This window comes from Camellia sinensis, chromosome 14 (assembly GCF_055761805.1).
Source record: "Camellia sinensis isolate YWXY chromosome 14, ASM5576180v1, whole genome shotgun sequence".
In the NCBI taxonomy this organism is placed as follows: Eukaryota; Viridiplantae; Streptophyta; class Magnoliopsida; order Ericales; family Theaceae; genus Camellia; species Camellia sinensis.
The window spans coordinates 23,778,231-23,793,453 of NC_138974.1; the positions used below are offsets into that span (position 1 = coordinate 23,778,231).

General features: G+C 34.7%; 1 protein-coding gene across 1 annotated transcript; it reads left to right on the forward strand.

Moving 5' to 3' along the window:
* The first annotated feature begins 370 nt into the window (after positions 1–370).
* Positions 371–1,639, forward strand: LOC145806850 (uncharacterized). The gene is made up of 2 exons (XM_082904684.1): positions 371–918; positions 1,132–1,639. The coding sequence occupies exons 1-2, from the start codon at positions 371–373 to the stop codon at positions 1,637–1,639; spliced, it is 1,056 nt and encodes a 351-aa protein (XP_082760810.1).
* The last annotated feature ends 13,584 nt before the right edge of the window (positions 1,640–15,223 follow it).

The window sequence follows — 15,223 nt, forward strand, 5'->3', positions numbered from 1 at the left end:
TAACCTTATTTTTCTTTTCATGCTCCAACAAACTCTCCATTTCTTTCTCCATTCAATTTAAATATTCCTTATTTATTTTTTCAAAAAAATTATATTTTTCAAATGGACACTTAACGGTCATATTTTTTAAATTGAAACTTTTGTAATAACGGTCATATTTTCAAATAGGTACTTTTGCAACGGCTATATTTTTTAAATAGAAACTTCTATAACGGTCATATTTTCAAATGAATATTTTTGCAACGGTTATATTTTTGAAATAGATACTTTTCTAACGGTCATATTTTTTCAATATAAATAAGATCATTCCTCTTTAATTTTCATCCACCTCAACCAGTTTTCTGTAACATTAAGTGTTTATTTTTTCACTATGCGTCGCAATTCTGTACACAATATGATTCTTAATGAGTCGGACTCTGATGATGAGTTAGAGATAGTTATAGTACTCAAAATGGAGGAAGAATCAAGATCACGTCGTGGTTCTATACAACGTCGTCTATTCATTAGGCGTAATACTTTAGAAGGCCACCAAAGGCTTTTTCTCGACTATTTTGCTGAATCACCAATATATCCTCCCAATGTATTTCGAAGAAGGTTTCGAATGAATCGTTCTCTTTTTCAACGTATTCATTCTACACTAAAAGCTCATGAACCATATTTTGTTCAAAAAAGAAATGGTGCTCGAGTCCTTGGTTTGTCCTCCTATCAAAAGATGACTGCTGCACTTAGAATGCTCGCTTATGGAGTAGCGGCTGATTTTATGGATGAATATATAAGGATTGGAGAAAGCACTGCAATGAAAAGTTTAAAAAAATTTGTTAAAGCAGTGGTTACAATTTTTTCTGATGAGTATTTGAGATCACCAAACGAAAATGACATTGCTAGATTGCTAACAATTGGCCAAAGTCGTGGATTCCCTGGGATGTTGGGGAGCATTGATTGTATGCATTGGAAATGGAAGAATTGTCCAACTGCATGGAAAGGTATGTATTCTGGTCATATTCATGAACCTACAATTATTTTAGAAGCAGTAGCATCATATGATCTTTGGATATGGCATGCATTCTTTGGGTTACCGGGGTCTCATAATGACATCAACGTGTTAGAACGATCTTCTGTATTTACCAAGCTTGCTGAAGGGCGTACTCCTTCTGTCAATTACTCAATCAATGGTAATGATTATACAATGGGATACTATCTAGCAGATGGTATATATCCACAGTGGTCAACATTTGTCAAAACAATTCCATCTCCACAAGGAAATAAGAGAAAGCATTTTGCTGCAGCTCAAGAGTCGGCAAGGAAAGATGTAGAACGTGCTTTTGGAGTTCTTCAAGCACGATTTGCAATTGTACATGGACCTGCACGTTCTTGGGAACGTGAAACACTTAAGAATATTATGAAGGCATGCATAATACTGCATAACATGATTGTTGAGGATGAGCGAGATGTTAATGAAGCAGAAGACTACGACTATGAACAAATCGATGAAAATCCCCATGTATCTGTTTCACATGACCATACAACTGAACTTATGGAATTCATTCGACGCCATCATCACATTAGAGATAGAGAAACTCATTGTCAACTACAATCGGACCTCGTCGAGCACTTGTGGCAACTACATAGTCAATCATAGCAACTTGTAATTTTAAATTTCGTGGTCACATGATGAAAACTCATTAGTCTTGATTGTAATTTGAAATTTTTCAAGCATTAATAATTACATAATTTTTTTTGTCAGTATTCTTTAGAATTTTTACAAAAGGAGACTATAAACTTCAATGGCAAATTTAAGATCTGATGCATGCCCTGCAATTGCAAATTTGCAACCAAAGCTTGTCTCATGAAGGATTACATAAAAATACAATGGGTGTAAATTTAATATAATGCATAAGATGAGTCCTCTACAAAATTAATTAATAGCTAAAAACTCTTGAAGCAGCTACAAATGGTGCCATCTCAAAACACCTCAACCAACAACCAATAACAGCCACCAACAACAAGAGTGCCACAGCAATGAGCAGAACAGCAGCCATAACAACATATAAAACAGCCACAAATGTACTCTAGGGAGTTGAGGCTTCCAAACAGAGATGGGTTTCTATTGACAACAATATACATTCCAAAGGCAAGGAAAGAAGATTTTAAAATCAAACCATCAATTCTCCTTCTCCTTATAGTTCACTCATTATATCCTAAACTTGATGACATCAGTTAAGATTGTTGTCAATTCTATGTTTTTTTTTTAAACAGATTGTCAATTCTATTTTATTAACTGTGATAGACAAATAAATGTAAGAAGCAGAAAGCACTTTCAGTTTATCATATCCAAACAAAAGTCAAATGACAATTTTCTTGCAAGTCAAACATAAAGATGTCAAATACATCATGGTTATTAATAAAGATCTCATCAAGCTAACCAAAGAAACTATGATGGATGTATTAAACAGTCTTTTCTATAATTTTTGTTGCAAAAAGAGGAACACCTGATAGGATTGCATTTGATTACAAATCATGGACAAATAGTCCCCGACTACCAAGAACAGCAGCCAACTCACCAACTCAACAAAATCTGTCTTCTTAATGCATAACAAATAGACAGTAGAGGAAGATGAAATAGTAGATGAAGATGAAACAGAATCTGAACAGCAGAATCTGTTATTCACCTTGTTCAACAAAATCTGTCCAGCATTGATCTGTTATAAACATTGTTCAACAGAATTTGTCCAGCAGTAGGAGAAATAGACAGTAGAGGAAGATGAAACATAATCTGAAGCAGAGAAAGATACTACAACCAATGAACAAATAATCACCAAAAATAAACCTAGGTACAGAAAGATACTTATATAATCCAGAATATAGATGCCCCTAAGCAGTCATTTATTCATTTTCATAGCAATGTAAATCAATACTTAACAAAATAAGTGCACTGAACCATGGCATTGTTCAACAAAAACATGATATGTTTACATAGAAAAATATATTCCAATAAAAACTAACTATTTAGTATTCCTTTGACTTTCAAGAATTTCCATTTGGCGGTGAAGATAATATTGTTGTTGCATTGGAGACAAACCGTTAGTATCCATCATTATAATTCTCTCCTATTCTTTCAATTGTTCTGCTCGAATCTTTTCTTGTTTAATACGAAATCGCTCTTGGATTTCCTCTTTCATAATTCGAATTCTCTCTTGCTCAAGCTCTTGGTTAATACAATTCTGCTCTTGCTCTTGAAGACACGCTTTCTCAAGGATTTCCATTTTCTTGTCATTTGCTTTCTTTTTGTCTTCCATTATCCCATTCAATATCCTTGCATAATTTGAACCAGCTGAATCTTTACTCTTTCGTTTATTCAACCGCTCTTTTTCAGCCTTCCTACCTAGTGGCCTCTCCAAGTCTACATAAGCATCATGTGAGACATCATCCTCTGCTAGATTTATCGCCTCTGGAGCAAAAGGAGAAAATGTTGCTGATGTTTTTTTTTTTTCGATTTTTTCTTCTCACATTCCTCTAACCATTTTGGTTGGTACCTCAACACATTCCAACAATGTTCAAAAGGAAATGATGCTTTTTGGAATTCTTGATACATAAGTTTGGCCTTGCCAATCTGAAAAATTAAATGAATAAAGACTAATTAGCATCTTCAAACAAAATGACAATTACATCTAATTTAACGGTGTGTACACAATGTATACCTTGTCTTGCTCATTTACTCCACTTTGATGCATTGATTCAATTTGAGCAAAGAACCCACAAAACTTATTGGTTCCAAGTTGAATAGTTGACCACCGATTCATTAAAGAATTCTGATTACGTTCAGAAGTAAAAGTCTTATACTTGTGGAAATACTCCCAAACTCTATTCCAATATATCTTGTGCTTCTGCTCATTTCCGTGTATTGCATCCAAACTTGTATTGAGCCATGCCGATACAAGGAGATTGTCTTCTTCTATACTAAAGTTGCCACCACGTTGTGATTTCTTTGTGGTGGATTCTATTTGGGGTGACAATGGAGACTCTTGCCCAGCCACTTCACCATGTTGGCTTGAACATTGACCCATTTGATTTGGAGATTTCATCATAAATTCACCTAAAAGGTTGGATCCCCCTTGTAATAGATTGGTGAAGTACGCATCCGTTGGTGTCTGAGAATCCATCCTATGAAATGATCATTCCATTGCAATGGTGAATGATGATTCAATTTACAATGTACATTGGAAGAAGTGAAAAAAGCTAATCTGCGATCCTAAGTCTCATGAGGGAAGGGAAAAAATTTCAACATCATCATCAAGCAAATTAACACTTTGAATTGAAAGATTATTTAATCATTCAAAGCTGATAGTTGTGTCAGAGACTGTTGAATTCTGTACGAGTCTGTGTGTGTGAGAGAGAGCTTGAAATGTATTTTGTGTAGATTAGTGCTCCTACTCTAGTGCAGATTAGTCACAAATGTTTTCCATTTCTGATTTTCATAAATTTGAGAGTGCTGCAAAATCCCAAGCCACTCCTACATTCTTCACCCCATTCTATTCTGTACTCTTTCCGAAAATTTTGAGTCGAAAAGAATTTTGGAAGTCGAACTTACCAGCACTGTTTTGCCTTTTTCATATCAATGCAAGAATATTATAGATTACATGATTGCATAGACATATTTAAGCGAACTGAATATAAGTATGTATGTAGGCACTTTTAAGGCTCTGTGATTACAAGGAATTGTACAAAGTTGAAGCATTCAAGAAACTTAGTTGTGATAATTTCTTCTAAAAATGTATTGAAAAATGTAAGCAAGATATAAGCATGCACCTCCTGAATCTGTCTTTCCATACATGTTTTGTACCAACAATATAGTTGGAGCATCTTTAAGGTCTGTCACAAATGTTTTTCAAGTTTTGGATATGGATTTTATGTGAATGCCTTCTTCGAAGGGGTTAATTTTAAAGATGTTTGATTCACTGTGTGGTTAAGGTGTTTTATATAGAAGAGGATGCTTCATTGCAAGTTTTGAGGGAATAGTGGTTGTTTAGGCAAACTATATTATTGTGATAGTGATTACAAATGCACTGAGATATACTTATTGGTCAAGTATATATGCCTTATATATATATACATATATATTTCCTTCAATGCATGCATATGATCTAATGAGGAATGTAGTATTCTATTTTAGATTTGATTGAGGTATAGGGATTGCATTATGGCAGTGTAGAGAGTTTATTTGTGTTCTACCCTATTCATAGCTTTTGTTCCAAGGATATGTTCTTGATTTGTTTCTTTATCATTTTGATTATTGCAGGGATGTATGTCAGTTCCCCTAAGAAAGGACTAAAGGAATGAGTCATTTTCAGAAGGAACAGAGCCCTTCTTTTGTTGAAGAATTTGACATAAATTTTGTGCTAAATCACAAAGAAAATGCTGAAGATTATATGTATGAAAACTTAGCAAAAGGTAATGAACTTGACGTAGATAATGAGCAAGGGCAAGATTGTTCCCCCTCACTGCCTTCTGATTCCAGATATACTGATATTTCTGCATCTCCTTGTGAAAAATTACTTTCACCTGCGCAGACAACTTATAATGATGATGTTTTTATGAGCAAAACGACAATCATCTATGATCAAGAGAGTTTGCATTCTCCATCTAATGATAACCATTACCAACTAGAGGCTAAGGAGTTACGTGGCACTAATCTTTGTAAGCCCTCTCAACTAGACGTAGAATGTGTACATCATGAAAATGAAACTGAAGTTTCTACATGTGCATGGGAATCTTATTCAATGGAGGATGCAAATCAAGGAGAAGACATGGAGGATAGCGTAACATCTCCTTCCCATGACAACATAGTGAAAGAAACCCTTTCAGAGACATTGCTATATGAGTCGACTAAATCTGAATCTGTGTTCAAAGAATTAGAAGAGAGAGTTTCAACTATTCATACAAAAAAGTTGTTTTCGTCTCCAAGGTCACACAGGAGCAGTGATGGAACCAAGAGTGAGAACATTTGCTATTCAAGAAACTCCCCAACTGAAAGGAATCCTGAACTACCTGAATCACCGGCAACAGCAAGACAAAAAACAGTTTCACCGGAAAGGTCTCCTTGTATGTTCCAGTCTCCTAGGGATAAAAGACAATTTGGTTCAGGGAAAGATCTTAAAGATCAGTCATATTCTTCTAGATCACAGAGAGTGAAACATTCTGCTTCACCTGAGAATTGTGGTCTGGGGAAAGAAATTTGTTCCAATGACCATTCACCACGTTGTAATAGGTAGGATTTAGGTTCTCCATTAGAGTCTCATCAAAGGTCCTGTCTTGTGGATGGTGGTTCATTGAAATGTGTATCTACGTCACCAAGAAATCAGCAAATTTATGCTTATATGAAACATGGAACTACAGAACTAGAGCGAATCAGCAAGAAAACTGGGATGCTAGAATTCTTCATGCTTTTTGAGTAAAGACTAATGTATGATACTTTTTTTTTTTTTTTGGCAATATTTGTTACTTTTTGCATTCGTTTATACAAGACAGACTGTGTGATTTTAACAAGAATGAAATTCAGATTACAATTCAAGACCATAAGGTGCCCAAATGCAAAAATTACACTTACATTTCTAACAGGCTATCCTCAACATACAAAGTTAATACATGAACTAAATGCATCCAGGAAAGAAAATTTGTGTAGCTATGCAGAACCTTACTTGGTTCAACATAATTATTCTAGCAGAAGCATCAACTGAGCCCCTTTGAAACATATTTCTGATTCCATTATAATAACAAAATAATATTAGATTTCTGATTCCATTATACAACAAAATAATATAACTATTTCAAAACCCTATTCTTTTACCTTCTTTAAACCACAAAGATCAGAACTTTCAATATCAACAACCCAATTTAAAGAATTGAAACATTACCCAATCAAATTCAAACCATCATATTTTGAAGCAAATAGTTAAAACAGAAACTAATCAATTATCACATTTACATATGCATATGCATACACATACACATATACATATATATATATATATATATATATCAATCAATGCAAAAAGTAATTGAGATTTTTGTATGATAATTACCCAGAATTGGAAAGCCTGTTGACAGGTTGAAACAGGGAGTTTCAGTGATTGAGCCTTGGGAGATTCAAGAGACACGAAGAAGAAAAGCAACCTTTTACAGAGAGAAAGATTGATAACAGTGCTGTGTAAAATCTACCCAAATTCTTGATTATTTCAAATTTAGGAGGACGAGAGAGATTGTACCGTTGCTCAAAAGTTTCCGATTTCAGCCAATAGCCGAGCCTTTGTCGCTGGTTACTTGTAGCGAGGGATTTGGGTTTGACAAAAATTGCCGATTGCCTTGCCGAGTTTGATGGAGCAAAGATTTGATGCCTTTTCAAATTTTTTGGTATAAAATAACTAACATAAATAAATAACGAGTTTGATACTGATGCTCTAATAACGTGTTACAAAAATAAAGAAAAAATAAAACAAATAAAGTAATAAACTGTAAACAAATAAAGTAATTAATTAGCACAAGATATAGAGAGAATTGAATTCTTCAGAAATTCTTATTTAGGTCTTTAAGAACCTTTAAATATAGATCTTCAGGATCTAGACATGTATTTTTCAATGATTTAACTATACATTTTAGTATAGTTCTTACCCTTTCTCTCTTTTCTCTTCTGATCAATTCTTTCCTTTTCTGCCTCACTTCTTATCTTCTTTTATATCTTTTATACGTAGGGATGGCCATTTTAGTCCAATTCGTAGGGTCCGCCCATACCCGTCCAAATGGGACGAATTTTATCCAACCCGACACTTATGTGGGGTAGGAGTGAATTATATTTTGGTCACTCGTAACAGGGGCGGGATGGGGGCGGGAATCGTCTCCCCCAATCCAAACCTTACCCGATAAAATTAATAATATATATAATTAGATATAATAAAGAAATACTAAAAATTTGTGATTCTGTTTAAATATAAATAAATAATAATTCTAAAAGTCTCACTGTTTATATATATATATATATATGAAAACAAGAGAAATTATTTAATGTATTAAGGATTTAAATAGTTCTCAATTTTTTTGGCTATTTTAAACGTGATCGGATATCCGCGAGTATTCGTAGGGGCGGGAATGAGGTTGAAAATTTTCACCTGGGGTTAGGACAGGGGCGGGGGTGGGGATTGAAAGCATGTACGGACGTAGGGAATAAGAAACCCATCACCAACCTGTCCCTACCCCGTAACCATCCCTAATCGTACGTGAGTTTACAACTCAATTTATATGCAAGTAAACAATATGTGAGAATAGTAAATTATACTATTCCAACTACGTAAATAGTAAAATTATTTATTAATCTATTAATCTATAAGTCTAAAAGGTTATTCTATGTCATAATTATGATCATTTATCTTTCATCTTTGCATAAGATGTTTCACAACCTACAATGATTTATATCAAACTCGAGACTTTGAAGAAAATACATATTGTAGGTCAACATTTACATATGCAACTAAGATTATGATTTTGACCAAAATAATAAATAACTAAATATACAGTTCAAGTTGGACTGTAAGGTCATTTCCATCATGATTCATGTACTCTCATAGTTTTCAAAATAATAAAAACAAAATTAAACAAACTTAAGATAACTACGGCTGTGTTTGGTTGTGTTTCTAAACAATGATTCTATACACATATTCCAATATGATGTTTGGAACCAATTCTTAAATCACATTTTTACAACTCTACAGAAAACTCTGTGTGGGGCGCGTTTTTCAATTTTTTTTTTTTTCAAATTTGGCCTAACCGGTCGTCCCACCGGTCGACCAGCCGGTTGACCGGAACAGTGTAATTTCATTTTTTATTTTTTTTTATTTTTTGCAGTTGACATATGTTAATTTTTATATATTCGAAAAAAATATTTTTCTAATTTTTTAAAATTTTTTATGTGCTTTAATAAAATTTTGAATTATATGTTTGGTTATGAATTGTAAGTTTTTGTATCAAATATTATATGTCACATTAAAAATTTTTCACTCAATTCAAAACTCTTTTATCAAACAAATTTTTTACACTCAAATCATAATTTTAAAACTCACAAATTCAAAATACAACACATATTCTCAAATTATATTTATAAAACTCTACCAAACACAACTTACATCATGGCTCACTCACAGGTATTAATCGGGTCAAAGGTCTGACAAATCGATTAGTATTTTTTTATTTGACTTTTTTTACTAATTTTTAATTTTGACTTTCAATTAATAAAAATATAAGTGATTATTTAGGATAATCTAAATAAGTATACTTTTTAATTTTTTATAAAAATATGTAAAATATAATAAAGAAGTGATATGACTCAAATAAGATAAAAAAATAAAAAAAAATAAAAAAATGTTATTCTAACACATCCCAAACAAAGCATGCCGCAAGCATCACTTCCCCTTTAAATTTGTAAAATGATCATCCAATTAGGTGATCATTAGTTAGCCACGACGTAAGTTTAAAATATATATAATGATCATCCAATTAGGTGACGATGTGAGTTTAAAATATATATAAACATGTGAAAATTGTATTTTAAAATACATAAAGAAGAAAGATAAATTACAAATATACCTTTTGAATTTTGCTTAAGTACGGATTGTTCCTATAGTTTAGAAAATTATAAATACAAGAATTAGAATTTTTTATTTAATAAAATTAATTAAAAAATAAAATTTTTAACTGCTCTCCTAGAAATGATAAAATTACTTAAATTATCAATTGAAATAAATTTATGACATTATTAAAAACTGCTAATTGTCTTGATAATTTATTAATAAAATAAATCATTTGTTATGATATTAAAAAATTTAGGGGGTTAGATGTAATTTCAAAAATTATATGAAAAAAAATCATATTTTAAACAAATCTCAAAGGCTATATTTGTAATTTATCCCAAAAAAGGTGTCATGATTTTTAATTATGAGATCACATTTAGGAATGGCAACGGGGCGGGCCGGGGATCATCCTCCCCTTCCCCGATCCCCGATAGTGAAAATTTCACCAGTCCCGGCCCAGGCCCCAATCCCCGACAGGGAAACCTATCACCGTTTCCGTCCCCGTCCCCAACAGGGATCGGGTTTCCTCAACCCAAAAGTTCCTTGATCCAAATCTGTTCAGTGTTCAACAACATCATCAACAACTTCTTTTAACATCAAAATCATACACACAAAGAGACACACACATACATACATACATGTATACATCCACAAAGAGAGACACATACATACACATGTATACATACACACACAGAAAGGATGACGGAGATCGGCACAGATTGGCACAAACGACGGAGGACGACGAAGATCAGCACAGACGACTGAGGACGACAGCAATGAAGGACGAAGGACGAAGACAACGAACGACATCGCGGACAGTAGCGGTAGCACTGAGGAGAAGGAGATGTGCAAGAGTGAGAGAGAGTAAAGGGAAGCAAAGGAGAGGTGCGAAGTGAGAGATAGTACAAGGAAGAGAGAGAGTGAGAGTGAGAGAGAGTGAGTCTTTTTTTTGAACCAGAGGGCATAGGGCATACAGAGGGCATAAAGAGAGAGAGTGAGAGTCTGAGAGACAGAGGGCATACATTTTTTAGGGATATATATAGTATGTTTATTTCGAGGGTTTAATGGAGACGGGGTCAGGGCCGGAGACGGGGCGGGGCTGGAAAACATATCACCGTCCCCGGCCCGAAAGTCAATGGGAATTTATTTTTGAATACCATCCCCAGCCCGTGGGGGATATTTTTCGGGAAAAAACCGCTCTATTCGGGGTCGGGTTCCCGTCGGGCCGGGTTCAAATTGTCATTCCTAATCCCGTTGTCAATAAGCAGTAAAAATGTCAAAAAAATAAACAAATAATCTCAACACACTTTATGCCTATCCCAAAAATACTTTTATATTTTTAAAAATATTTTGATAATTTTTATATATATTTTCTAACACTAACAACAGCTTAATTTAATATCATTATTTGTATATTAAAAGACAATTCACACACTATATGACTCTTTCCATTTACACACTTGACAAAAGTATGTGAACAAAACATGTATTTTGATTGATTAAATTTAAGTGTAGTCAATATACTCTTTTGAATATAAAACTATAATTTTGACTAATTAAAATTATGTGTATTGCAACAAATTCAACTTTCTCTTAAAATAATAAAGATGATAGTACATAAGACGTCCTAAATGATGTAATAGCATAGAAGTATTTTATTGTTAATACTTTATTATTAAAACAAGCCAATACAAGGTGACATTGACGAGTCTGACTACTCAAAACTAGGCTCCTGGTGTGAGTATGTCATAGTAGTGTATGTGGCATCTTGATCGGAGATGTTTTTTGAATTGTTTTTTAATGATTTAAATTATTTATATTAGAGAGTTTGTATAGTAGATTATTTATGTAAAAAATAAAATTAATTAGATATCTATAATTTTGTGATAAGAGCATATTTATTTTTTAAAAAATAAACGTTTAATATATTCTTGATAATTGATTTTTTACAAGAACCAATCAATTTTACAAAATAAAAGATCAAATTATCAAAAAAGACTAAAAAAATCCCCTAACAAGAAACCACAAGACCTTGTAGTTTCCCAATTCCCCCACTTGCATGTGTCATCATCATTTGAAAAATTTTATTTATTTATTTATTATTATTATTATTATTATTATTATTATTATTATTATTATTATTTTTTGTGTGGATGAGTAACTTTGAACTGGTTAGACAAGATGAGCTTACTTCTCACAGACTTTTGAAAACTTTTAACTTTATACATATTTTTATTGTTTTTAAAAAAAATTGCCCCACTAAAATTTTAAAACCCTGATTTTAGTATTTCTTTGGTTTGCCCCCCGTCACGATCCCACTCCGTCCCTAGTAGAATAGTGTCGTGATGGCCAGTAATCCGAGATTACCAAAGGCCAACTTACAAAGATTCACACACAATCAGAGTATACATCTGGGGCCTACATGTGCAGAAGCAATAAATTTAAATCTAAATAGTCCACAAGAGCTGTGCATAGATTAAATGAAATGACATGCATCTTAACATGGTCTATAACTTGAATACAGATATAAATAAAGTACATATTACATCTTGATCAAAAGGCTTCTCAAGCCGACATATACAAAAGAGGTGAAATACAAAGCCGAGAAGCATAATCTTCAAGATGCTAGCAAAAGTATGAATCCGAACATCATGAAAAACACATCTAGGCGTCATCGCCTTCTTGCTCGTCACCTACATATATATAGAGAGGGTGAGCTTCGATACTCAGTGAATGATATTAGTAATAAAGGTTTGAATGAATGATATCCGAGATCTTTTTCCAAAACAATACATATCATAACTTTACAAATCAAAGGGATGAATCAAGTTCATCTATCAAATCTTTCAAAGTTTCTTGGATGTTAATAACATCTACATAATACCAAACGATGACATTCCGGACAAACAAACCCACGCAGAAAACCGTTAGTGGCAAAACAAGGGTGCAGTTACATTATAGTCTACTGGCACTAAGGACTTTCAAAACAAGGGTGCAGTTGCATTATAGTCCCCTGGCACTAAGGATTTTCAAAATAAGGGTGCAGTTGCATTATAGTCTCCTAGCACTAAGGACTTTCCAATAATGTCATCAAAACAAGATAATACTAGATACAAAACTAGGGATAATCATTCATACTCAATCAAATACTTTTCCAAAACGAAGCAAGGCTTTATCAAAACTTTATAACATACCTTTATTAAAAATACCACTCACATAGTTCTTCAAACGTCGGGATTAAAGCAAGGGTCCAAGTCCTACAAACACATAATAAAGTCTACTGAATATACTTCAAGAAGACAAAAAGAGATGTCCAAAGATGGGTATGAAATGCATTCCTAAAACAAGCTTTGCATGAGTGTAAATGATCTCGGCATTTCTTTCAAGACTAGGTCAAGTCAAAGCAAAACATGCTGGATGTTAAAACACTGTTTTTCATCCCGGGGAAAACATACTGGGTATCAACCAGGTCTTAGCTGAGATCCCACACCCCTTGGCCGAGGTATGGTCCCAACGGCCACATTCGAGGAAATGAAGTGGGGAAAATCTGGGTTTCCATTTGAAGGACATGAAGGACAAGAACATGAAGAACATGGATGCTAAAATCATAACTTCTTTATTCAAAATCTGAGATTTCATGAAATGAGTTCGAAAACATGGACCTGGGCGCCCATACTTGAAAATATTATGAAAATAAACACAAAAACATGGATCTTGATACAACTTTCGGATCAAAACATGGTTTTCTTTCAAGAACAGAAGAACATCATTTTCTCTTTCTAAAATTGAATTTCAAAGCAATGCATGGCTCATGAATCATGCTAGATCATAAAATGTAGTTAGATAGGCATAAAGAACAACAAGAGCAAAACAAGAATCTAACCTCAAAACGCGGATCTAACGGTTCAAGGTGCAAAGATCAAACTTGGAAATCTAGTTCTCTCTCAAGAATTCTTCTCCCTCTCTTCCTAGAGCTTCTCTCTCTAACATGCAAAGATATGACAAAATGATATGTTTTCTCTACTGCTAGCAGACTTAACCCTCTCCTGGGACACGTGGCACCATCGGATTGGGTTTCCTCAAAAAGGTGATTGAAAGACAAGACAAGGCTATAACAAAGTGTGTTCAACAAGTAAGGTGACATGGGCACTCCGGCAGGTAAGGACCTCGGAGTCGGACAAGGCTTCGGCAGGTAAGGTCTCAATGATCTCGGCTAGGAAGGTTAACACTTGGCCTAGCTGTGCCACACCTCGGCCTAGATGTGCCATACCTCGGTCTAGGTCATACTAGTCTAGGAACAAGATCACCAGGTGCAGGGATCAAAGATTTAGGATGTCTATATGATAACATCTCGGCCTAGATGATACATATCTCGGCCTAGGTGATGCACACCTCAGCCAAGATGACAACATCTCGGCCAATATGCTAGAGCGAAAGTGGAGGTTAACCAAAGTGGTTTCAAGATGGTCCTAGGTGTAAAAGGTCCAAAGGCATGACCTAGGCTTAAGATGACCTTGGCTACACTCACCAAGCAAGAGACAACACGTACAAACAATACTCAAGCCAATACACATAGGTACAAAACAAGACGGAAACCTTACTTTAGGCAAAACAAGTCAAAACCACAAGTGCAAGCTTAACAAAACAAAACATGCAGATGCACATGAACATGGCTGAGACGAGGATGAGGGTCACTATAGTCTACCCTCATTAAAGAAGTTTGGTCCCCAAACTTAAGTTACCTTGCCCTGTAAACAACTCCGGATGACGGATTTTCATTTCTTCTTCCATTTCCCATGTAACATCCTTGCCATAATGCTCTTTCCATTCAACTTTCACCATCGGTGTTGACTTGTTCCTCAACTGCTTCACTTGCCTATCAAGAATCCGTATCGGTTTCTCCTCGTAACCTAAATCTTCATTAATCACAATCCCAAAATGATCAATCACATGCAATGGATCCCGAATATACTTCCTCAACATCGAAATATGAAACACATTGTGGACTTGACTTAATTCTGGCGGCAAAGCAAGTCTGTAAGCAACTGGGTTAACTCTTTCAAGGATTTCAAACGGTCCAATATAACGAGGTGCTAATTTACCTTTCTTCCCAAATATTGAAACTCCATTTATCGGCGAAATCTTCAGGAATACATGATTCCCAACTTCAAATTCTAACTCCCATCTCCTCTGGTCGGCGTAACTCTTCTGTCGACTCTGAACAGTCTTAATTCTTTGTCGGATAAGTTTAATCTTCTTTGTTGTCACTTGAATCAGTTCGGGACCGATTAAAGCTTTGTCACCTACTTCGGTCCAACATATCGGCGATCTGCACTTCTTTCCATACAAAGCTTCATACGGCGCTGTAGACACCCCATTTTTGACCGACCTTAAGACTCAGACGTCACCGATTGAGCGCTTGGTGATGTTGCATAATGTGCTTGTTCAGAAGTTTCAGAGTCGCGGCTGCGAGCCCTGCCTCCGGGCTTCCGAACCCTTTTCTGTGCCTTGTCTCGGTTTGCGAACCAGACTCGGTTTTCTCTGTTTCTTTTCCTAAGGGGAGGGAGAGGTCCTGTAGACCATCTCTCAATGTCCGTAGGCTACATTTT

Coding starts and splice junctions, on each gene's coding strand:
- LOC145806850 (XM_082904684.1), top strand. CDS start 371: ATGCGTCGCAATTCTGTACACAATATGATTCTTAATGAGTCGGACTCT. Junction 919..1,131: donor GGCCAAAGTCGTGGATTCCC/TGGGATGTTGGG, acceptor ATTTACCAAGCT/TGCTGAAGGGCGTACTCCTT.